At 40.3% G+C, this 24,581-nt stretch overlaps 2 protein-coding genes across 3 annotated transcripts in view; both read left to right on the forward strand.

The window, feature by feature from the left end:
* Positions 1-8,915, forward strand: part of UBR3 (ubiquitin protein ligase E3 component n-recognin 3) — a 178,775-nt gene extending 169,860 nt beyond the window's left edge. For both annotated transcript variants that reach the window (XM_056110292.1, XM_056110293.1), the window contains exons 36-39: positions 109-288; positions 2,199-2,408; positions 5,720-5,859; positions 6,530-8,915. In XM_056110292.1, coding sequence (XP_055966267.1) covers positions 109-288; positions 2,199-2,408; positions 5,720-5,859; positions 6,530-6,647 — 648 coding nt within the window. In that variant the 3' untranslated portion in view covers positions 6,648-8,915. The remainder of the gene's footprint in view (positions 1-108; positions 289-2,198; positions 2,409-5,719; positions 5,860-6,529) is intronic.
* Positions 8,916-14,011: 5,096 nt separating this feature from the next.
* Positions 14,012-24,581, forward strand: part of LOC130019802 (myosin-IIIb) — a 410,050-nt gene continuing 399,480 nt past the window's right edge. Inside the window, exons 1-2 of the mRNA XM_056110474.1 lie at positions 14,012-14,134; positions 21,927-21,991. Coding sequence (XP_055966449.1) covers positions 14,012-14,134; positions 21,927-21,991 — 188 coding nt within the window. The remainder of the gene's footprint in view (positions 14,135-21,926; positions 21,992-24,581) is intronic.

The following is a 24,581-nucleotide window of genomic DNA, read 5'->3' on the forward strand; positions in this document are numbered from 1 at the left end:
AGATGATTTTCATATTGTCTATAAGTATGAGAATGAACCTTAAAATATCTAAATTGGGAACTGTATTTGAGAAAATGTATTGAGAACTTACTATTTCTTGTGTAAAAGGAAGAAGAAGAATTTTCAGTTCTTTCCAGCTGCTTGGGACTCTTGCCAACATTTTACCAAACAGAGCATCCATTCATCAGTGCCTCCTGTCTGGATTGGCCAGTATCAGCATTTGATATTATATCTCAGTGGTGTTGTGAGATAAATTCTTTTACTGAAAGACATGCAGAGCAAGGAAAGGTATGTAAAAATATTGGTGCTCCCTTGCCATGGTGGTGGATGTTAATTGGGATTTTTTTTGGTAGCTTAAACAATTTTAACAGGGACAAAGAGATGGGGTAGGGCGCTGTATAAAATCTGAGCTTGAAACACCAAGGAATTTAAAAATAAACAAGGAATTTGTAGGCTCAGCGGAAAGAGAGCTGTCATATAAAGCTCTTAAAAATTTAGAATAGTATGTGTAAAAGATCATGTTTTTAACTTAAATTTTTATTGGATCTATACACTGGCTTGACTAGTAGAAGATTTTGTGTTAGAGATCAATGAATTGAAAAGGCAGAGTAGGGAAGCAGTAGGTGGAGATGATAGTCAGACTTTGTAGGTTGACCTATAGTTTCTGATAGATGGGACAATCTGATTGAAGTACTATTTTAGGGAATTCATTCTGGTGAACTTCTAAATGAGATAAATTGTAGTGAGGAGAGAGAGAGAAGTCAGAGATGACTTGGGTACTGATGAAAATCTGGACTGTGATATTGGTAGTAGAAATCCGATAGATTATAACCAATGCAGGGTGAACTCGAAGATGAAACCCTGATCACAGCTTGAGAGTCCTCTATATAATAGATTCGTACTATATTTTATCTGTTGTAAGTATAACATCTAGAGGGGCCAGAGAGATAGTACAGCAGGTAAAATGCTTTCCTTGCACATAGTCAATTCAGTTTTGATCCCTGGCATCCCATATGTTCCCTTGAGCCTGCCAGGAGTGATTTCCGAGTGCAGAGCCGGGAGTAAGCCCTGAGCACTGTCAGATAGGGATGCCCCCTACCCCCTGTCAAAAATATAGGAGTTGTAAGTATAACAACAAGGAAAAAATTTGTTATTAAAACCAGGTTTTTTTTTTTTTTTACAGTGTCAGGGATCAAACCCTTATGCAGATAAAATGCTCTTCTACTGAGCCCCATCCCTGACAAATATTTTTATAAAATTTAAAATAATGAATAATGTATGGAAATTAAGATACTTTCTTCATACTAACCACAGGAAATTTGTAGTCTTAGTTTTACTTGCCTACATGCAGCCAAACCAGGTTCAAACTCTGACACCCAATATGGCCCCTGAGCCACGCCAGGAGTGAACCCTGAACACAGAGCCAGGAGTGAGCCCTAAGTACCACCAGGGGTATCCCAAAAACCAAAAGGAGAACAAGAAGAAAGAGTTTTAATCCCAGCATTTATAGATTTAGAACATCTTAACAGCTGGAGGTTTAAGAAGATATTATATCTTCTTGGGGGCTGGAGTGATAGCACAGCGGGTAAGGCGTTTGCCTTGCATGTGGCCGACCCAGTGTCGATTTCTATCATCCCACATGGTCCCCTGAACACTGCCAGGCACCAGGAGTTGTGCATCACCAGATGCAAAAAAAAAAAAAAAAAGATTTTATATCTTCTAGTAGATTCTAGATAATAACATGTTGAAATAAAAATAATGAGTTACAGCTATAATCTTTCCTAAAGAATAATTGTTTATTTTAGAGCGTCAAACTTGTTTTTTTAAATATGTAATTTTGGTATATTTGAATATAAGTACATGCAGATATATTTCCATTCATACTTAGTTTAATATTTTTTCTTTCAAAGTAATGTTTATATGTAGGTCCCTATCTAAAAGAATACACTGTATTGTATTTGGAAACTGTATTAAAATTGGGAATGGTTATTTAAATGCAGTTTTGTATTTTTGTAAAATGGAATGAAATTTAAAAAAAAATAAAATGGAAAAGTGTTCGTAAAGGGTGTAAAGCACAGTTTTTGAGACATGTTTTTCCTTTCTTTAGTGCTTTAAAAAGTTTTCTGGTTTAAAACAAGTAGCTTATGTTAGTGATTTAAGTATATTAGACTAATGATAATTTCTGGAAAATGTTTTAGGCCTTGCTTATCCAAGAGTCAAGATGGAAATTGCCACACCTCCTACAGTTGCCTGAGAATTATAACACCATTTTTCAGTACTACCACAGAAAAACCTGCAGTGTCTGCACCAAGGTGCCTAAAGACCCTGCTGTTTGCCTTGTTTGTGGTACTTTTGTTTGCCTGAAAGGACTCTGCTGCAAGCAACAAAGTTACTGTGAATGTGTATTGGTAAGCAGTAGTAAATCATACAGTCTATACAACTTGAATATCTTAGCACATGGAATTGTAGTTCATATAGTCAAACCAGATGTTTACTCCTTGAATTAAGTACACTATATATATACAGTAGGGCTGGAGTGATAGCACAGCCTTTACCTTGTACGCGGCTGAACTGGATTCGATTCCTCGGCCCCTCTCGGAGAGCCCAGCAAGCTACCGAGAGTATCATGCTCGCACGGCAGAGCCTGGCAAACCCCCCGTGACATATTCGATATGCCAAAAACAGTAACAACAAGTCTCACAATGGAGACATTACTGGTGCCCGCTCGAGCAAATCAATGAACAACGGGAAGACAGTGCTACAGTACTATATATACAGTAATTCTGTGCTTTGTTTGTTTGTTTGTTTTGTAATTTTAGCCCGTTAGAATGTTTTTAAAGTAAAGCCTCCCCTACACTTTATACGTATTAATACTTCGGTTTACAAAATTGTTCATGATGATATGTCACAGGCATTCAATATTTCAACACCAATCCCACCACCACTGTCACCTTCCCTCCACCACTGTCTTCAGTTTTCCCAACCACCCTTTAAGAGTGCTTAAGAGGCCTATAGAAGTCCCTAAATAATTCGCTAAATTGCTTGTTATCAATTTATTTTATATTGCTTCCTAACAGAATGATTAAAAAATGTTTCCTTAGAAGAACATTAGTGTAAATTGTTGTGTCTCACCATGGAGACAGTAAGTCCTTGTATAAGAGATTACTAAGATTTACAGGGTAAGCCTTCTCTGTTTATGTTTTGTAAATTGAGATTGGTTGCTTCTGTGTTACATATGTAGACATTACCTATTACATGTAAACTCCAAAATATGTTACGTATATAGACCTTATCTATTTTATGTAAACTCCAAGATATATTAACAGAATTGCTTTAAAAGTTTTGTTAATAACAAGTGAGACATGATTATTGCCATAGCAGGATCCAAATATAAAATAAAACATAATGCAATATACTTTAGATTCCAAAGTTGAAAACACACACACACAAATGAAAATCAGCATTTTATTATATTGTATTAAATGGTTATAATTTTCTTATTTACATAATAATTGTAATTATTATATGTGAATTTCAAAAAAGTGTGGGCACGCAGGACTCGATCTCTCAGTAACCAAAAACCATTCCACTGGCTGGCCGACTGCAATGGACAAAGGACCAGGGGAATGGAGAAATAGGACCCCAGGTTTTTTAGTAGTCAGTTTATTTCTCTCTCCTCCCCAATGTAGTTTGATCTCTCCCTGATAGCACAGTTGTGGTCTTAGTTTTGGTCGTAGGTCCAGTCATCATAGTTCCATCATCCTAGTGTCCCCTTTCCCCTTACAGCATAGGTATATAGAAATCATGAAGGATAGGGTACACATAGGTGGGGTTGTCATAACAACAGAAGAGGTAAAGCCACTCCTTCAGGGGAAGTTCTAGGAGATTAAGTAAGGACAAGATCTCATCTGAGGGTTCAACACTCTAGATTACTAGGTTATCTAGATCATTCTAGATAAATGAGATTACTGCTCAAGGGCGGGATTCCATCTAGGGTGTATTGCTTTCTCCTTTCCTCAGCTAGTAATCTATTAACCAATCATAGTAAATCTACTTCTTATAATAGTTGTAGTCATTTTGTAGAACACAGTAGCACTGTCCTCTTGTTGTTCATTGATTTGCTCGAGCATGCACCAGTAATGTCTCACAACAAATTGGGGGACTTGTTGTTACTGTTTTTGGCGTATTGAATATGTCATGGGTAGCTTGCCAGGATTTTACCGTGTGGGCGAGATATTCTCGGTAGCTTGCTGGGCTCTCCAAGATTTGGGGAGGAATCAAACCCGCGCGCAAGGCAAACACCCTACCCGCTGTGCTATCACTCCAGCCCGTGAACACAGTAAGAGATATGTTAAGCTTAAAGGTTGACTCCTCCTGGGGACATCTTGCTGTATATCCCAGAATACAATCCTCAGGCCAGGTTAGTCTTTCCTAACCCCACCAGGATCCTTATTCAGTTACTTCTTTTGAGGCAATGACAGACTTTGTCCCATGACCATGCTCTTAATCTATACTTACGGTGCTTAGCTTTTCCCCTTCCAATGCCAGGGTAGCTTACATCTTGCCCTTGTCCCTCACTGAACCCTCCTCTTGGGGGTGTTACGAGTAAGGGCAACTAAGGCATAAGTCAAGTAAATATGATGAATGCCCAGAAGTAAATATTATTTCGGAGTAAATTAACTCCCATGTTACAAAAGCATTGCATCAACTGTCTTCCTGTATCTGTACAAAAAGGACATTGCTAAACCAAGCAAGTGACATAAAGGAAAGAGAAAAGCAATATAGGATTATTAGTGCCTGGTGGAATTGGGTGTGTCTCAGGAGCACTGTTGTGGGAGTAATTCAATAAATTTAAGCTCTCGCCAGGAGAAGCAAAGAGAACCCAATGTTATACAACAATTATATAAATAAGAAAATATTTTACTGATTTATTTTCTGATCATTCTGTTTCCTTTTCTTAAAAGTTTTATTAGAATAAGCAATATAAACTAAATTTATTATGTGCCTAAGGGAGCAGATTGGGATTGGGAGGGAAACTGGGGATATTGTTGGAAGGAACGTCACACTGGTGGTATTGGAACACTAACTGCTTGAAACAACTGTATAATGAACAACTTTGGTGTATAATGGTGTTTTTAATAAATACTAATTTTTTTAAAAGAAGATTTTTTAAAAGCCTTAAACTTTATTTAAGTGAGTAAAGCTTCCTTAAGTGTAATCCCAGTTGCTCTCTTGCCTCCTCTAGTCTTCACTGGTACATACTGTAACTTAACTGTATGCTGTGTAACAATAGTCATAGATATTGTTGTATATACTGGCCTCTGAATTAGGTTTAGGTGGGCTCTTAATTGCATTACTATATAATCGTTCCCCAGATTCCTCCTTACAGATAATTAATAAAGTGTTACAAATGAGATTAAAAATACTGTTTGGGGTTCAAGCTGTAGTACAGCAGGTAAGCACTTGTCCTGCACACGGTTTGATCCAGGATCTATACCCCAAAACTCCATATGGTTCCCCAAGGAGTGATCCGTGAAGAGCAGAGCCAGGAGTAAGCTCTGATCAAAGCGAAAACAAATTAATAAAATAAATTTAACTTGGAATTCACTAAAATTCTTCAAAATTTCTGTATTTAGAAGATATTTAGTTAAGGTATTTGTGGCTTTTTTATAGCTGCCATTTGACAATGAGGTTCATTAACATATTTTTAATATTTTAGCATGCTCAGAACTGTGGTGCTGGAACAGGGATTTTCCTTTTGATAAATGCATCAGTGATTATCATCATCCGAGGCCACCGCTTCTGCCTATGGGGTTCTGTGTATTTGGATGCTCATGGGGAAGAGGATCGGGATCTGAGGTCAGTTGTGCATGCATGTATTTCATTGAAATTTTGTCAGTAACAGCAGTGTAAATGCAGATTTATCTGTAGATATAGATAAAGAGATATACCTGCATTTATATATGGGGGAGGGCACAAATATGTAGTGGGGGGAAGTCCTTTAAAAAATTAAAATTTGCTACTTCAGTTAATGAATTACTAGAGGTGATAACAAATAGATTTTATGATCAATCAGAAGATTTGAGAGTATCCACATGGCAGGCATATTGATTCTGTGTATACCCACCTTTTATTACCATATATATATACATATATATATGTGACTTTAGAGCTGGTTCTGATTTTTGAAATATTTTCTCCGTAGCAATTAATGAAGCATGGGGGGGCAAACCCATATTACTATATGAATATTTTTTCATACAGAATCTGCACTTTAAAATGTGTATATGACAGGCTGGAGCAATAGCACAGCAGGTAGGGCGTTTGCCTTACACGCGACCAACCTGGGTTTGATTCCCAGCATCCCATATGGTCTCCTGAGCACTGCCAGGGGTAATTTCTGAGTGCAGAGCCAGGAATAACCCTTGTGCTTTGCCAGGTATAACCCAAAAAGCCAAAAAAAAAAATGTGTATATGAAGTCTTCATTATATTATGTTACTCTTAATACTTTCTTTCTTTTAATTCCAGGCGAGGCAAGCCTCTCTATATGTGTAAGGAACGATACAAAGTTCTTGAACAGCAGTGGATTTCACATACTTTTGATCACATCAATAAAAGATGGGGTCCACACTACAATGGGCTGTGACTCACCACGTCAGCGTTGCATTATATCATCATTTTCATTAAGAATTTATCAACAATAAGCTTTAATTTGGGGGATTTATGCTTTTGCTGAAGGGGAAAAGATACATGTTATAAAGCCTTTCCAAATTAGGTGCTTGTTAATCATATTAATGGTATAATTTGTTTTTAATTAGGAGAACATAACAAGTAACAAGTTAAATCATTCTTTAGTGGTCATTTTTGTGAGTCCACAATTGATAAGAAGCACAACTTGTTGATGAAATCATTTAAAAATAATTCTCCCAGCAAGGCATATCAGATCATTCATTGATTCTGAGTGGGTGTGATTTATTTAAAGTTTTACTGCTTCTTTATATCTGTGTGTTTTAATTTGCATCTGCTAAACATAATGCATCTTTCCCCCCTACCATTCTTGTGTTGATTTGAGATTTTTGCTGTATGTAATTAGAAAAAAATGTAAAACATGATTTATGTGAAATACTGTATAGTAAAAGTTGGTCTAATAGTAGAAGTTTAAAACTTTCTTATTGTGAGGAATCTGTTAAAAGTTTAAGGCTTTGCTGAAAACTTAATTCATTCTCAGGAATTTCATAAATATTTTCCCCAGGTAAATAATTGAAATAGTTGTAAAATAAGTAGAGAGCTGCTGTTAATATAATACAGTACACTGAGGGGGAGGGCACAAATGTGTAGTTGGGGGTCCTTAAAAAAATCAAAATTTGCCATTTCAGTTGGATGAATTACTAGAGGTGGTAACAAAGAGATTTTATGATCAATCAGAAGATTTGAGAGCTTACACATGGCAGGCATGTTGATTCTGTGCATGCCCACCTTTTATTACAAACCAAGTTTTTATTCAGATAATTAGATTGGAGCTGTTCAGACTTCTCTTCTGATGAGGCACAGTTTTGGAACTTTCCTGTCAGCTGAAGAGGTTCATCTGTAGTGTATTTGTGCAGTGCAATCACTGCTGTTTCTGCTTGGTTTCCTGAGGGGGGAAAAGCCTCAGTGTCGGTGCCCCTAATGAATGAACTGTGGTGCATTTGCATTCTTAGAAGCTGATGGGAAAAGCAATTTATGTTTTGTAGGGGTTTTCAGTCTGTAAGAATGGAAATGACTGAGCTGATGAAATTCATCCACTCTTTAAGTAGAAAAGAAAGACCACAGAAGAGCATGTTATATATTGCTACCAAGATTTTCCTTCCAAATGGTTCAGTAATTTGATGATGATTTCATATATAGTGCTATCAAGCAATTCCCGGTACTTTGGACTTCCATGGCTTGTTATATAACATTGCATTTTTACATGTGAAAATAAACTAAAGGCCATCTAATGACAAAAAGTCAAATCTGCGATCTAAAAATTATTTGATAACATGACATTATCAAATATGGGATATTCCATGTAGGAAATGAACATAAAAGAATGATTTTGCATTAAAGTAGAGAGAACAGCAAATATTCAGTTGTGTTCAAAAGTCAAAAAATTGCCTGTAGTACTACAATAAAATACATGAAAATAGCTTGCTATTTTTATATACATTTCCAAAACATTAAGATAACTTTCTGAAAGATGAAATTGATTCTGTTTAACTACATAGCTGTCTTTTCCAACACATTGCTACTTTTTAAATTACTGTATCATAAGTTGAGCCTGTCATTTTTTGCATTGGTCTTTATGGATATCAGGCCATTTGTACGTGTGGTTGGAGAACAAAATGCTAATTTACATCTCTAGTACATACTGTTACAGGACTCATGAACTTGAATAATTCTACAGTTTGAAATTCTGATGCTATATGTACATGGTATAATGTATTCAGACTTTGATTACTACATATTTAAAATGGAATGTTTTATGGTTGTGCATATGGATGTGAAGTGAAAATATTAGCCTTAACATTAAAAAAATTTGGGTAGTGTTTATTTTGGTATTGGTGAATTAGTCACCAGTAAATTTTAAAAAAAAAGCACTTGGTTGAAAATTGTACTTGAATACATACATGCATGCTGCTAAACTAGAACTTTTAATTTTCCTCCCATAACTTTTATAAGTCCCATTTATAAACCCACTTTTAAAATAACAGGTCCAAGTTAGAGTGATGTGTGTATATTATTCAAAAAATGTACTGGTGTGGTATCTTGTATGAATGATCATTTAAATACAGTACATTACTGTAGAAGCTAAATCAGTCTTTATAATTAAGCAGAAATGATGAAACTAGGAATAATCACCGTTGTAAGATATGTTAATAAAAACCTACTGTCATTGGTTTGTGAAAAATCTTTAAAATCTTTAATACTTACCTGCTTCTTCCCCCCCCCCCCCATAGTGATAGTGCTATATGTAAACTGGCATAGCTGAAAAGATCATAGTATTACAACAAATAGTTGCTTAAGGTGGAATTAAGTATAAAAGGTTTGTTTTTCTGTTATATTTTTTCTTTTTTCTTCTACCTTGTTGCAAAAGAAATGCAATACTTCAAGTGTTTTTGGCAAGAAAGGGGAGAAGGAAATTGACATATCAGATCTGATGAACATTGTTAAGGTTCTTGCCAGTTTCTGAAATTCCTAGTTAGACTTTAGAAATCTAAAGTCTAAAGTAGTTCATTAAAATGTTTTGTGTAGTCTGCAAAGTTCTTAGAATTGATAATCCTTGCCCCATCCCTTCCGTTCTCTAGTTTGCCAGCCAGTTTTCAGCTAGGAATCCTTTTATATTCACAAATCTTTATCTTTTATGTGTTTTTGTTGTTGTTGTTGATTTATTTTTGTAACTTAGAAAAGATGCTAACTAAACATACTAAAACTTAGAGATAATTGTTTTAGCGGAGATATGGCCTAATATCTCTACTATACCCATGATTCTTATTTCTAATCCTCAAAGTCTCTGTCATTGTCTTCTATTTGAAGTCATGTTTGGGAATAATAACAAATAATAACATGGTTTGAATCTCCAGAATCCAGTTACCAAGATGATGCAGTACCCCGTGTTGTGCTTGACACATGCTGGTGACTAAAAAAGTGGGTTATTTGTCACTGTCTCCATCCCATTCACAGCATAAAGTTCTTTCATTTTTTTTTATAGTCTCTTCAATTGGAGTGGGCAGAAGAATGGCACATGATTACTTTATGATTTCAGCTCCCTTGTTAATGCAGCATATTTAGTAAGAGTATGAAAGAGCTATTTTATCCAGTACTCGGCCAGCTGTGGAGTGAATAGAACTGTAGCTAATGCAACCCAGTGAAAAGCCATAACAGAACCTTATGTAGAATTGCCTTTTGTGACTTTAATGTAAGATGTGGCAGAGCCCAAAACCAGGCCAAAAGAGATAGGTATAAGAGCAGAGATAATTCAGGGAAAGAAGAAAGGATAAAGGAAAAACAAGTCTGAAATAGAGATGATGTCCCTTTATCTTGACAGAGGAGCAGTTCAGAAAGAGCAGGTCTGCTCTGTGTATGGGGTCTTGAGCTAGGTGGTAAAGGTTTAAACATATGCTAGGAAGAATAGACTAGAAATGAGAATGCCAATCACAGGCTCATGGTGAGGGCCCAATGTGGTTAGAAGCAGTAATATTTATTGGTGCCTGAGATCAGCAGTTTAGGACCCGAAGGACAGAAAGGATCAGAGAGATAGTACAGGGGCTAAGTCGCTCGCCTTGGATGCAGCTGACCCTGTTTTAGTCCCTGGCACAGCATAGTCCCCGAAGTGCTGCAGAGAGCAGCCCCTCAAGCACTGCCAGATATGGTTCAAGAACCTCTCCCAAGAAAAAAAGACAGGGGAGATAGTGCAGCAGGAAGGCAATTGCTGCTCCATATGGCCAACCTGGTTTCAATCCCCAGCATCCCATGCAGTCCCCCAAGCCCCTCTAGGAATAACCCCTGAGCACTACTGGTTATGGCCCCCAAGCAAAAAATGGAAATAAGAGTACTAAGTTAATTCTTCATCTGAGTAGGTGTCTTCTGGTATAAAGTTGGAAGAGAACTAGTACTGCAGTGAATGTGTGAGGTCTCGGAAATGAGAGTCATTATTAAGTTAATAAAAATGCAGTTTACAAAAGTTTTGAGATTTTGAAAAATTGCGTTAGTTTAAAAGCATTTAATTTACTCAATAAATAATTTATCAAGCTATGTGTTAAGTACTGTGTGAAGTGGAGCTTCAATGGAAAGGAAGCCAGATTTGTCCCTTCTTTCACGTAGCTTTGTAGGTGACTGATACTGCAGCTGGGGCATTTTGTGGAGTGGAATAGAGAGCACCCTAAAACAGATTTGAGGCCGATAAAGAGACTGTGAGGAAGCAGAGATCAAAGATGCTCCCCAAATACTGTATAGGATACCTGGATGCCAGGTGTGCAGAGGCAGATAAAAGGAATAGCAAAGATCTCAAGTTGAGTGAGAACAGATTTGAAAGGGAATTGTTCTGACTCTGGAATTTGAGAGATGGACAAAAACTAAAGCAGAAAGTTTGTAAAATAAGTCTCCTCAGGGTTTTAGATTTTGTTGAGAGAGTATTGGGAAGCCTTTCTAGAGTGACATTTGATTTGTGTATTAGAAAAGTCAGTCTAGCAGCATTGTGGGAAAAGTCCAGAGTGGTAGCATCAGCTCGGTGTTACTGAGAGACTTTGGACACAACATGATGTTTGACTCAGTGTGAAGGGAGTTGTGGCTCAGAAGTGGACGGTATCAGAAGATGCCTGACAGAATCCAGGGAGGGTGAGGGAGAGCAAGTTGTATTTATTAATTGCCTGCTGTATGTGAGAGACTAAGCCAAATGCTGGCGATTCCGCATTCAATGAAACCAATTAAGTGCTTACAGTCTAGTGGAAAACAACACTAAGTATATAATTGTAAGAAAATCAGCAGGTTAGGTGGGGAACCAATGTACTTATTTGGTTTGGGAAGTTCATGGAAGGCTACATGAAGGGAGCAATGTCTTTAACAGGAAAGAAGTTTTGATTCACATTTCCCTGATAACTGATGCAGAGCATTTTTTTTATATACCGTTTAGCATTTGTATGTCTTCTTTGAGGAAGTTTCTGTTCATCTCCCCCACCCCTTTTCTTTTCTTTTTTGAGTAATCCGGAGATGCTTGGGTTACTCCTGGCTCATGCACTCAGGAATTACTCCTGGCGGTGCTCGGGGGACCATATGGGATGCTGGGAATATAACCGGGTTGGCTGCATGCAAGGCACTCCAACCACTCTTCTCCCCTATTTAAAAATTTTTTTTTACTTGCAAAATTCTACCAGGGCTTTATGTATCTTGGATGCTAATACTTTTATCAGATGAATAGTGGGCAAATAGGTTCTCTCAGCATATGGGAATCATATTATTCTGGACATCATTTCTTTTGTGGTGCAGAAGTTTCTTAGTCTAATGTGGTTCCATTTGATTGTCCAGTGGCATTGAATCATTGAAGATACTTCTAGATTTAAAATCATGAAGTGTTTACTTACGTTTTCTTTATAGATTTAAGTCTAATGTTGAGGTTCTTAGTCAATTTTGATTTTACTTCTGTGCATGATGTTAGAAAGGAATCTCAATTCTTTTTTTTTTTTTTTGGCTTGTGACCAAACCTTTAACAAATGTTTTCCCAACAGTTGTTAAAGAATTTTTCTTTACGCCACATCATATTTTTTGCCCCTCTACTAAAATGAAATTTTTATAACACAAGGATCTATCTCTGAACTCTCAATTTTGTCCATTGGTGTGAGAGTTTGGCCTTATTCCAGTTCCACACTGTTTTTGATTCCTATAGCTTTATAGTAAAGTTTAAAGTTGGGGGAAAAAGACACCTCCCATCTTTTTTCCCCTAAGATTGCTTTGGTTCTTCAGGGGGAAGGATTTTTACTCCATATAAATTTCAAAAGCATTTTATCTATGTCTTTTAAAAATGCCACAAATGTTTTTATAGGAACTGCATTGAATCTTTGCTGGCTTGGGCAAGGTTGTCATTTTGACAGTTAATCCTTCTAATCCATGAACAGGGGATGTGTTTCCATTTCCTCGTACCCTCTCTTACTTCCATTATTTGTTATTTATTATCAGGAAAGTGCAAATCAAAACAACAGTGGAGGGGCTGGAGAGATACTACAGTGGATAGGGTGTTTGCCTTACCAACAGCCACAGGAAAGGAACCCAGTGACTAACCCGGGTTTCATTCCTGGTATCCCATATGATCCCCTGAGCATCACCAGGAGTAATTCCTGAGCACAGAGGCAGGAGTAACCCCTGAGCACTGCTGAGTATGGCAAAACAAAACAACATCCCCCTACCCTTGCTTTAAAAAAAAGAGAAACAGAACACCAAACAACCCCAAACCAGCAATGGAGAAATCATCTCACTCCATTATTTGTTATTTATCATCACATAGAACAAAAACAACCAGTGTTGGTGTGGATATGGGAAAAGGGCGGCCTTCATTCACTGCTGGTGGGAATCTTAATGGGTCCAGTCTTTCTGGAAAAGAAGATTGACACTTCAAAAACTAAGAATTGAGTTTCCATATGACCCAGCTACTTCACTTCTTGGTACTACACCAGGGGCCCAAAAACTGGTCATAGAAGACATTTACATTTCTATGTTTATTGTAGCCCTATTCACTAAAGCTAAACCTGGAAACAGTGCCTGAGAGCCAATGACTGAATAAACAATGGTACATGTGCAAAATGGAATACGACTCAGCTACAAGAGATTAAATCGTACAATTGCTGCTACATGGATAGATCTGGAGAGTACTATGCTGAGTGAAGTTAGGAGATGGGCAGACACAAAAACTGACTCTGGGCCATAATTGTCAACAGTTGTTACAGAGAATGAGCAGAGAACAAGAAGATTTAAGAAAAACAAAAAACAGCAAGCCAGGAAAGATACAAAGATGGCTTATGCTAGAGTAATGACAGAAGCTCACTCATTTTCTGACTTCGTGGTTGGTGTGTTTCATGTGTTTTAAAAAACTGGAGGATAATCAGGTGTAAAGCTGAGACTTTGACATGTTGCATGTGAGATTCCTATAGATTATCCAAATGTGCATCTGTCTCAACAGTTGGACTTTGAAGTCTGAGGATACAGGATAGTTCTGGAATGAAGATGTAGGTTGAAGAGTCATTATCTAACTTCTTTCTGAAGCTATAGGAAAAAATGTGACAGCTTAAGAAAGAAAAGTCCTTAAGCAATGACAGAATTGCACTTGCGGAAAATTCAAACAGATCGATAGCTAATCATTCCAATTAAGAGTTTAGATAGCTTACTGGCGATAAAATCCATATCTAAAAAGCAATTATTTCTTCAGAAATAAAAATTATTTCTGAAATGGGTAGGTAGGTGGGGCACCCGATAAGGAGGTTTGGAAAGTTGAAATACCAAGATATGATCCAAGGCAGAATTGCTGCCAGCAGCCGCCAGCCCCAGACCATAAACATCAAGCTCAAGCCTTTGCCAGCTGAAGCCCGAGGAGAGGACCCCGAGGTGCTGTGCCGCAGACATCTGGTGGTAACACTGCTCCTTCCCTGGCAGTGCTCTAGTGTGGACTTGGAAAGCTCTGGGCCAGAAGAGCATGTGGGAAAGCCTTTTATAAATGATTTTATAAATCAGCTTTGAAAACTCAAGTGGGGTGCACTCCCTGGGGGTCATCTGCATCCTCACTTGGGGTGTGTGGAAATTTCTTTTACTTCATGAGGTTCTCTTTTCTCTCTGGTGATGTTTGCATTCTTTCTTAAATCCTTTTATTTTTCCTCCTTTTTATTTAGGCACCATGGTTTTTATTTTTCAAATCTTTTTATTGATTGAAGTTCTGTGATTTACAATACTGTTACTGATAGTTTCCCTGCACATAATTCCAACACCATAATCATACCAGTGTACCCACCTAACTCCCCTAAGGACTCTAATGCCCTTTTCCTTCAAACCTTGTCCCCAACCCAACTGATCCACACATTTCAGTTGTGCGGATCAGTTCTCTTGTGTGTTGCCTTTGGTCCTGTATTGTACCTTGCTGTAGATCTTCAGGTTCCACACATGTGCGAGATCATTCTATATCCCTTCTTTGACTGATTTCCCACAACACGGTATTCTCTAGTTCCCTCCATGTCACAGCAAATTGCATAATTTTGTCCTTTTTTAGAGATACATAGTATTCTACTGCAGGCACTGTGATATGCAATGCTGTTAATAACAGGGTTTCTGACTTACAGTGGTCTCACACCACACGCAGCACCAGAGAATCAGCATGAGCATAAATAAACCTAGTGCTTTAATTTCATGGTGTAATTTCATGAGCTTAGAATATCCTTGAAAAATTGGTAAGAGAAATATTTTGCCACCCAAAAAGTCATAAAAGGTGGGAATTGTTTAAGAGTGTATGAAGGGAAGTAGGAGGGGGGAGAGAGTGAGAGCGAGTTACACTGAAACGGGAGGTTTAAAAGAGAGTCATATTATCTAGCAGCGAACTATTTGTTAAACTATTAACAGCAGTAATTTATTTTTCATTTGGGAGTATAGGGGCAGTCCACATTTAATGGTGTTCAGGGGCTACTCCTGGTTTAGTGCTGGGGGTGCTCCCTGCAGTGGTTGGGTGTTGGGAATTGAACTAGGGATTGCCACATATAAGACAAGGGCCTTCATTACCCTGTACTCTTTCTGGCCCTGTCTTTAATAATTAAAACAGAAGGGTGGGGAGTTTGGCCACACCTGACTGTGCTCAGGGCTTACTCCTTGATCTGTGCTTAGAGATCACCCCTGGCAGTGCTCAGGGGACCATATGTGATACTAGGCATTGAAACATGGTTGGCCACATGCAAGGAAAGAGCCTTACTTCTGCACTGTCTTCTCCAGTCCTATATGCAGTAATTTCTAATATGAATAGCACACTCAATGAATTTGTAGCCATAGGGCATGGATTGGGAAATGGAATGCACTGCCTGCTGCTGACTATATCATTCGGTATGACAGTGAAGAGATGAGCTTAGAAAAGGTTGTCATGTTGTATTGGGAGTGGAAAGGAATACAGTTCCCAAGTTTAACATATTGAAGAGCTGGAAAAGATAAGTGCTCTCAATCACAATCTCTGAAAGATAAAACTGACAGATTTGAATAACAAAGTATGAGAACTCAACCTAGTGGCAAAGAGAAAGCTTGGAAATGTCTTTGTGAAGGTATTTGTCTCCAAGTGAAGAATGAAGTATGTGGCTTGTGTTAAGTATGTCCTTTCTTTTTTTTTTTTTTTTTTTTTATTTTTTTTTTTATTTTATTTTTTTATTTATTTATTGAATCACTGTGGGAAAGGTTACAAAGCTTTCAGGTTTATGTCTCAGTAATGCAAATATCAAACACATTTCCCTTTACCAATACTTATTTTTTACCATGAAGAACCCCAATAAAACCCCACCCCCCACCCCTCCCCGTCCCTGTGAGGCAGATGAATTCTAGTTAACACTCTATCTGCTTTGATTAGATTCATTGTTTCAATAAAAGATTCACCACTATTATTTAGAGTTTACCCACCCCCCCCAAATCAGACATGCTGAAAAAGCATTGTGAAGTGATTTGCTTTCTACAGCTGGGTTAAAGAATTAAATGTTGGTTTTGGATTTCTGCTATTTTACCTATTGACCCTGGAAGTATTTCTACTGAAAGTCAGATAGTTAAGAAACTGGTTTCTGTGTTCTGGAGTCGTGGCCGTGCTGGAGAGCCGCTCGCGGGGGGCAACCGGTGGCCTCGGTAGGGCGTGAAGGGCGGAGCGAAACGCCCCCCTTCCCATGAGGTTTTAGTCGCCCCCACACTCCCGGCTCATACCTGCTGTCCACAAGGCTCCCATGTGGCCGCCATCTTTCTTTCCAGAGAGGAGAGGGCGAATGGGGCAACACCCTTTCCCCTCCGGCAGACTTGATGGGCTGGATCAACGCATAGTCCGTTCACTTTTCTGCTCCAAGCTGCTGGGTTCTGCATTAAGTCCTTGTGCTTCTGGGGCCGTGGCTGTGCTGGAGAGCCGCTCGTGGGGGGCAACTGGTGACCTCGGTAGGGCGTGAAGGACGGACCGGAACGCCCCCCTTCCCATGAGGTTTTAGTCGGCCCCACACTCCCGGCTCATACCTGCTGTCCACAAGGCTCCCATGTGGCCGCCATCTTTCTTTCCAGAGAGGAGAGGGCGAATGGGGCAACACCCTTTCCCCTCCGGCAGACTTGATGGCCTGGGTCAACGCATAGTCCGTTCACTTTTCTGCTCCAAGCTGCTGGGTTCTGCATTAAGTCCTTGTGCTTCTGGGGCCGTGGCTGTGCTGGAGAGCCGCTCGTGGGGGGTGACTGGTGACCTCGGTAGGGCGTGAAGGACGGACCGGAACGCCCCCCTTCCCATGAGGTTTTAGTCGCCCCCACACCCCCGGCTCATACCTGCTGTCCACAAGGCTCCCATGTGGCCGCCATCTTTCTTTCCAGAGGGAGGAGGGCGGAAGGGAGCAACACCCTTTCCCCTCTGGGCAGACTTGATGGCCTGGATTAACGCATAGTCCTTTCACTTTTCTGCTCCAAGCTGCTGGGTTCTGCATTAAGCCCTTGTGCTTCTGGGGCTGTGGCCGTGCTGGAGAGCCGCTCGTGGGGGGCAACTGGTGACCTCGGTAGGGCGTGAAGGACGGACCGGAACGCCCCCCTTCCCATGAGGTTTTAGTCGGCCCCACACTCCCGGCTCATACCTGCTGTCCACAAGGCTCCCATGTGGCCGCCATCTTTCTTTCCAGAGAGGAGAGGGCGAATGGGGCAACACCCTTTCCCCTCCGGCAGACTTGATGGCCTGGGTCAACGCATAGTCCGTTCACTTTTCTGCTCCAAGCTGCTGGGTTCTGCATTAAGTCCTTGTGCTTCTGGGGCCGTGGCTGTGCTGGAGAGCCGCTCGTGGGGGGTGACTGGTGACCTCGGTAGGGCGTGAAGGACGGACCGGAATGCCCCCCTTCCCATGAGGTTTTAGTCGCCCCCACACCCCCGGCTCATACCTGCTGTCCACAAGGCTCCCATGCGGCCGCCATCCTTCTTTCCAGAGAAGAGAGGGCGAATGGGGCAACACCCTTTCCCCTCCGGCAGACTTGATGGCCTGGATTAATGCATAGTCCTTTCACTTTTCTGCTCTAAGCTGCTGGGTTCTGCATTAAGTCCTTGTGTTTCTGGGGCTGTGGCCGTGCTCCAAACTTAACTCTGACTTTCAGGGAGAAAGATTGGGTGGTTTACTTCTCATTGATCACTTTGTATATAGAGAGATGTCGCGCGGCCGCGTAAGCGGCCGCGTGGTTTTGAGAAAAAGTCCTCGTTCCCGCATACTCGAGCTGTGTTTGTAGAGGCTTCTGGTCACCGGGGTTCCATCTGGGGGAGGTGGGATGCGGCACCTACTCCATCTGGAACTTGCGGGTGATCTCGGCTCTTTTTGGAACCTGTTTTTTCTTTTTTTTTTTCCTCCGGGATCCCGCACCCTCCATGTGTTTTTTCTCTTATGCTGAACGCTTCAAAGATGGCGCTGGGGGGCGGGCTGTGGGCGTGACTTCCGGAATCAGAGGTTACCTGGGAGGTGTAGTCTGGCAGATTTGAGAAAAAGTCCTCGTTCCCGCATACTCGAGCTGTGTTTGTAGAGGCTTCTGGTCACCGGGGTTCCATCTGGGGGAGGTGGGATGCGGCACCTACTCCATCTGGAACTTGCGGGTGATCTTGGCTCTTTTTGGAACCTGTTTTTTCTTTTTTTTTTTCCTCCGGGATCCCGCACCCTCCATGTGTTTTTTCTCTTATGCTGAACGCTTCAAAGATCAGTATGTCCTTTCATTGGGATAAAATGGTTTAAAGGAAAAGAGACTAAAAATGTGGTTGACCCAAGCCAATCTGGTAAGTCTAAGGTTCCTGTAACTCAGTGAGAAAACGTCTTAGAAGCCAGAGAGAAGTGAAATAGCAAAGTTAAGACATCTGAAAAATCACTTGATAATACTTTTGGAACTTCGAACTTACTGGACTCCAGCAGATAAAATGTCTTTAAGAAAGTTATAGTGTTACAATAGCTAGAATATGGGAAAAACCTGAGTGCCCGAGAACAGATGACTGGTTAAAGAAACTTTGGTACATCTACACAATGGAGTACATGTAGCAGTTAGAAAAAAATGAAGTCATGAAATTTACATACAAATGGTACTACATGGAAAATATTGTGCTAAGCGAAATGAGTCAGAAAGAGAGGGACAGACATAGAAAGATTGCATTCATCTGGGTAACATAAAGTAACAAGAGACTAACACCCAAGAACAGCTGTGATAAATACCAGGTTGTTCACTCCATGGCTTAGAGGCCAGCTGCGCACTCTAGGGGTAAAGGCAGCTCAGATCGAGAAGGGAGCACCAAATAAAGGGTGCTGGGAAGATCTGTCCAGGATGGGAGATGCCTGCTGAAAGTAGTCCATGGACTGAGCTTGATTGCCACCCAATATCTCTTCTGCAGACCACAGCACCCAAAAGGAGAGATAGAACAAAAGGGAGTGCCTTGCCACAGAGGCAGGGTGGGATGGGGGCTGGGGGTGGGTGGGAGGGATATTGGGGTTGGTGGGGGTGGAGAATGGGCACTGGTGATGGGATGGGTATTCAATCATATAACTGAAACCCAAGCATAACAACTTATAAGTCTACAACTATACCTCATGATGTTTCATTAATAAAACAAAAGCAAAAAAAACCCCAAAAAATATCAAATCAATGAATCAGAAGTGTGAATATCTTTGAAAATAAATTATATTTTGGGGCACTGCTATTACAAAAAGAAAAAGAAAGTTATAGTGTTAAACGCCAAGAATGAATCTGGATATTAGAAGCCTGTGGTGCTCAACACAACTGTAGATGAAAGGGAAGTAGGATGTCAGATGTGTCCTGAAAAAACAAATTTTCAAATGTCCACTTCAGTGGGGATATGGTATAATAGAAAGAGAACATTTCCCAGGACATGGAGTCATGGGCCATAAAGAGCAATGGACAGGGGTGCACCCCCCCAAAAGGCAGAATCAGGACTCAATCAGGAATTGTACACACCTCTCCAGCAAAGCTTTCCTTGCAATTTTAAAATTGCTATGAATGAACGAAAAATTTCTTTTATGTTCCTGTTTTGTAAATGGAAGTGTTTTTGTGTTAATTCTACCCTCTTTATCTTATTATATTTACATTATGCTTTTTAAAAAAATATAGTTAAGATATGAGCTAAAACCAGAGTTTCTCTAAACCGTTGTTTCTCTTAATATATATGAAGTCTTAAAATGTATATGAAATCACTTCATACTTCTTTTTTAAAATATTCTAAGGTGGGAAGGGAAAGACAGTACAGAAAGGAAGGTGCTTGCCTTGCGTGTGCTGCAGTGGCATCAACCTTGGCTCAAGGCCCAGTACCACAGAGGGTTCCCTGAGCACCACGGGGCATCACTCCCAAGCAAAGAGCCAGGAACAGGTCCTGAGCATTGCTGGCTGTGGCACAATCCCCTTTCCTCAAATATAGAAATAACCATCAAATGCCCCTTCCCCAGGGATTATAGACTTCAGATATAAGGAAAAATTGCCAGAGTAAAATATTATCATAGTTTTTAAGTGATGTGTGTACATGACATTTACTACAGTTAGAATAATAATATAGGGGGGGGCAGAGCGAAAAGGACAATGAGGATGGCGTCTGCCTCGCACACAACCAACCTGGGTTCGATTCCCGGCATGAGTTCACTGATTTTTTTTTAAATAAATAATTTGCAACTGGAGTAATAGTACTGTAGGCATGGTGCTTGCCTTACAAGCAGCTTACCCAGGTTCAATCCAGAGCATCCCATATAGTACCTTGAGTCTCACCAGAAGTAATTGCTTGGCATAGAGCTAGGGGTAAGCCCCCGAATACACCAGGTATACCCCAAAAACAAGAACAAAATTTTAAAAATATAGTAATTATCGGGCTGGAGCGATAGCACAGCGGTAGGGCGTTTGCCTTGCAAGCAGCCAACATGGCCAACTCGAGTTCGATTCCTCCGCCTCTCTCGGAGAGCCCAGCAAGCTACCGAGAGTATCTCCCCGCACGGCAGAGCCTGGCAAGCTACCCGTGATGTATTCGATATGCCAAACACAGTAACGTGTCACAATGGAGACGTTACTGGGCTCGCTCAAGCAAATCAATGACCAACGGGAGGACCGTGACCGTAATTATCAAACATTGAAGATCGTTGAAAAATTTGGATGAAAGAAAATGTTTTTTTCCCTAAAATGTTTGAGAATTTCTGAGTTTCAGTATTTTATTTCACTTATTTTATTGTTTATGTTAGCTCATATTTTGACCCATAAACTCTAGCTTCTAAGTTATTCAAACTAATTTTGTTACATTGATAATTTAAAAGAATCATAATTATATAGATTTACTTTCAGGCTTTTCTTTCCTTATATGACATTTGAAGATTTTTAGTGCATTTTTTTTCAATGACCTTTACTTTTATTCACATCAATGCTCTTCATTTTCATTGTACTAGAAGAAATATTCATGATGAATGATCACATAGGAAAGATTCCAGTACTTTGTAGACCAGATCTACGCAGATTGGCTATTTGCCTGGAATAAACATTACAGTCAAGCAATTTTTCCTAAACATTTTTGATTGTTTAAAAAAAACAGTTGTTTCCAAAAGATTACTTGCCTCTGTGATTTTTTAACTTGTTACTTATAAAAATTAAAATTTTTGTAAGTAAAAATAAGTATATTTTATAAAGTATATTATTACCCTAGAGTACCCTTGCTGCTAATAAATCACATATTTAAATTTTTTTTTCAAATCTCTTGGAGGAAGGACACTTAAAACAATTTTTAAACTATATATATATTTTTTATTGGTGAAACACCATGAGGTACAGTTATAGACTTACAAATTTTTGTGCTTAGGTTTCAGTTGTACCATGATCAAGTACCCATCCCTCCACCAGTGCCCATCCTCCACCACCACGGGTCCCAGCATCCCTCACACCTCCCATCTCCCCATCCCACCCTGCCTCTGCCGCAGGGCATTCCCTTTTGATCTCTCTCTCTCTCCTTTTGGGTCCTGTGGTTTAAAACAATTTTTTAAATTTAATCATGAATTACAAAGTTACAAAATTATTTGGGATTGGGTTTCGAGTGTATAATGTTTCAATACCAATTCCTTTAGTATTCACATCCCTCCACCAATGTCCCCAGTTTCCCTCTCCTCCCCTCCTCCACCGTCTCTCAGGCTGCCTCTGTGACAGGCACTTTTTTCTTTTTCCTTTTTCCCCTTTAGGCCCTGCGGTTTGCAATGCTGTTACGGAGAGGGTATCATGCTATCATGCACATCACTTTCTTCTGGTACCCAGTTCTCAAAGAAGGACACTTTTGGTTCTTCTACTTGGTGTTTTAGTATAATGATGTGTGTGTGTGTGTGTGTGTGTGTGTGTGTGTGTGTGTGTGTGCGCGCGCGCGCGCACTAATATTTTTTCAACTGAGATTGATTGCCTTCTACTTTGCACCCCATCCAATGTGGTATGCTACTCCAGGAATTCTAAACTTTTTTTTTTCTTTTTGGGTCACACCCAGCGATGCACAGGGGTTACTCCTGGCTCTGCACTCAGGAATTACTCCTGGTGGTGCTCAGGGGACCATATGGAATGCTGGGAATTGAACCCGGGTCGGCCGCGTGCAAGGCAAACGCCCTACCTGCTGTGCTATTGCTCCAGTCACAGGAATTCTAAACTTTTAAATAAGGTGATGCACCTGGAGTTACAATTTTAACTGGATGATGACTTTGGGATCCGGAAACATCTTTGCAGCTTGTTGATTTCTTCCAACATTTGTTTGTGAGTATCTGGATCACGGCCCATTAATGAGCTTGTATGGTGCCAGAGGCAATTCATGGGTGTGACTGCCAGGATCCCGGAAGGAGAGAGGGATGGGGAGATGTTTCTCATCCCCTACTCTTTGAGAGCCCGAGAATTCAGAATTATTTGGTTCTGTAGAGAAAAACAAACAAGACACGCCATAGACATCAAGGTGGCATGAGGGGTGGCTATTGTGTATGCCATGAGGCATTTCCATCCAGTTTTCTAAGGTCACGAATAATTTGTTAGGTTGGAGGATGTTTACCTTTTCTTTGGGAGTTACATCCGGCGGCGCACAGGAGCAAGTTCTGACTCTGTTCAGGGGTCACTCCCAGTGGTACTTGTGGAATCTGCAGTGTTGGGGATTGAACCTCTCACAGAGATCTTGGGGCCTCTCAACCTCGGAGAACACAATCAGCCCCATGTGCGGTCTTTCCAGCCCCAATATTCATCCTAACAGTGAAATGTGCCCCCATATCTCAACTCTCTTCACCTGAAAGGTACAGAAGAGAAAGGCTAGAATAAGACCCTAAACTGAGGAAGGACAAGGCTAAATCTGTGAATGAATTAGGTACTGGAAAAGACGTTTGTGAATGTTCTAGTGCCTGTTGCAAATCCTCTGAAATGGATAAACAAAGAGAACTGGGTGAATTTTCCAGGGCCCTACATTTTGACAAGACAGAAAGGTCAGGGAACTGGTGAAAATATGGGTACAACTTGAGCATGTATCTCAAAGAAGAAGTTTATTGTATCACTATTGTTGGTGTTTGTTTGGAAAATTACAAACAGCTTCACATGGCCCTTTCTTCCAGAAATTTCTGATTATCTATTTTTTTTGTTATTGAATCACAGTGAGATACACAGTTACAAAGTTGTTCAAGATTGGGTTTCAGTCATACAGTGTTTCATCACCCTACCACCAATGTCCTCAGTTTCCCTCCTGTTCCCCTTCCAACCAGTCTGGCTTTATGGTAGGAACTTCTCTCTCTCTCTCTCTCTCTCTCTCTCTCTCTCTCTCTTTCTCTCTCTCTGTCTGTCTCTTTCTGTCTCTCTGCCTCTCTCTCTTTATCTCTCTGTCTCTGTCTCTCCCTCTTTCTCCTTTTGGAAATTTTGTTTTGCAATATAGGTACTGAAAGTTTATCATGTTCCAGTACTTTCAGCACTCAGTTCTTGTTCAGAGCGATCATTTCCAACCGTCCTTGTCATAGTGGTCCCTTCTCTGATGATCTATTTTTAATTTTACCTTTCCTTTCTGTTTACTATGCACAGTGTCTATCTGAGTCTCAGGATGTGTTTCTTTACTTATCCTGGGAAGGGTTCTGGGTTGGTTGATTAAAAAAAAATTTTTTTTAAGTCTGTTTTCCTTTGCGTGTTCATTGGAAACACCTGGAGGAGCTGCTGGGGGCCGGAGTCCAGGGGGGCAGAATCAACCCCTGCAGGCGGGCGTGCCTGGACCATCCCCCAACTCCATTCTATCCTTAAGTGTCCAATTGCTAACTACCACACTCCTCCAAGGACCATTTAACGTGTAGAGTTTTGCAGAGATAAATCTGGGTTTAATTCTGCCCATTGGATTAGCTCTTTCAAGCTGGTTCTTCTCCCTTGAGCACGTATCCTTCAAAGCCTCTCTGCTCGGTGTCTGGCTTGCTCTTTCAAACTCCTCTTGTCTTTTGTACACAAATTTCTTTCCTTCGCCTTTCATCTCCGAGGGGCATAGTCCTGCACACCCGGGAACTGGCCGCCAGCTCTGCGAACCCTGCACCAGCCGCGATGAACCACCTGGAGACCCCGGGGAGAGTTCGTGGTCTCTTGGACTTGGGTTTCTTACCTGTAAAACGGGAATTAGACCGTGCCTGCTTCTGCGGTCCTGGAGAGCAGGAACTGAGAGAGGTAGGACCAGATTCCTAGGACAGTTTGGAAGAAACTGTGATAGTGTGAAGACTGTTTGCTCTGAATTTGCCTACCGTGTTATTCATAGATGAGAAGCATTTTGTTTTTATGTTAAATCTTATCAGTTGTTTAATTTGTAGATTGTACTTTACAGAAGACTTGTTTCTGTCAGTAAGAAGTAGCTAGAAGGC

This window comes from Sorex fumeus, unplaced genomic scaffold, assembly GCF_029834395.1.
Source record: "Sorex fumeus unplaced genomic scaffold, SorFum_2.1 ptg000009l, whole genome shotgun sequence".
NCBI lineage: Eukaryota > Metazoa > Chordata > Mammalia > Eulipotyphla > Soricidae > Sorex > Sorex fumeus.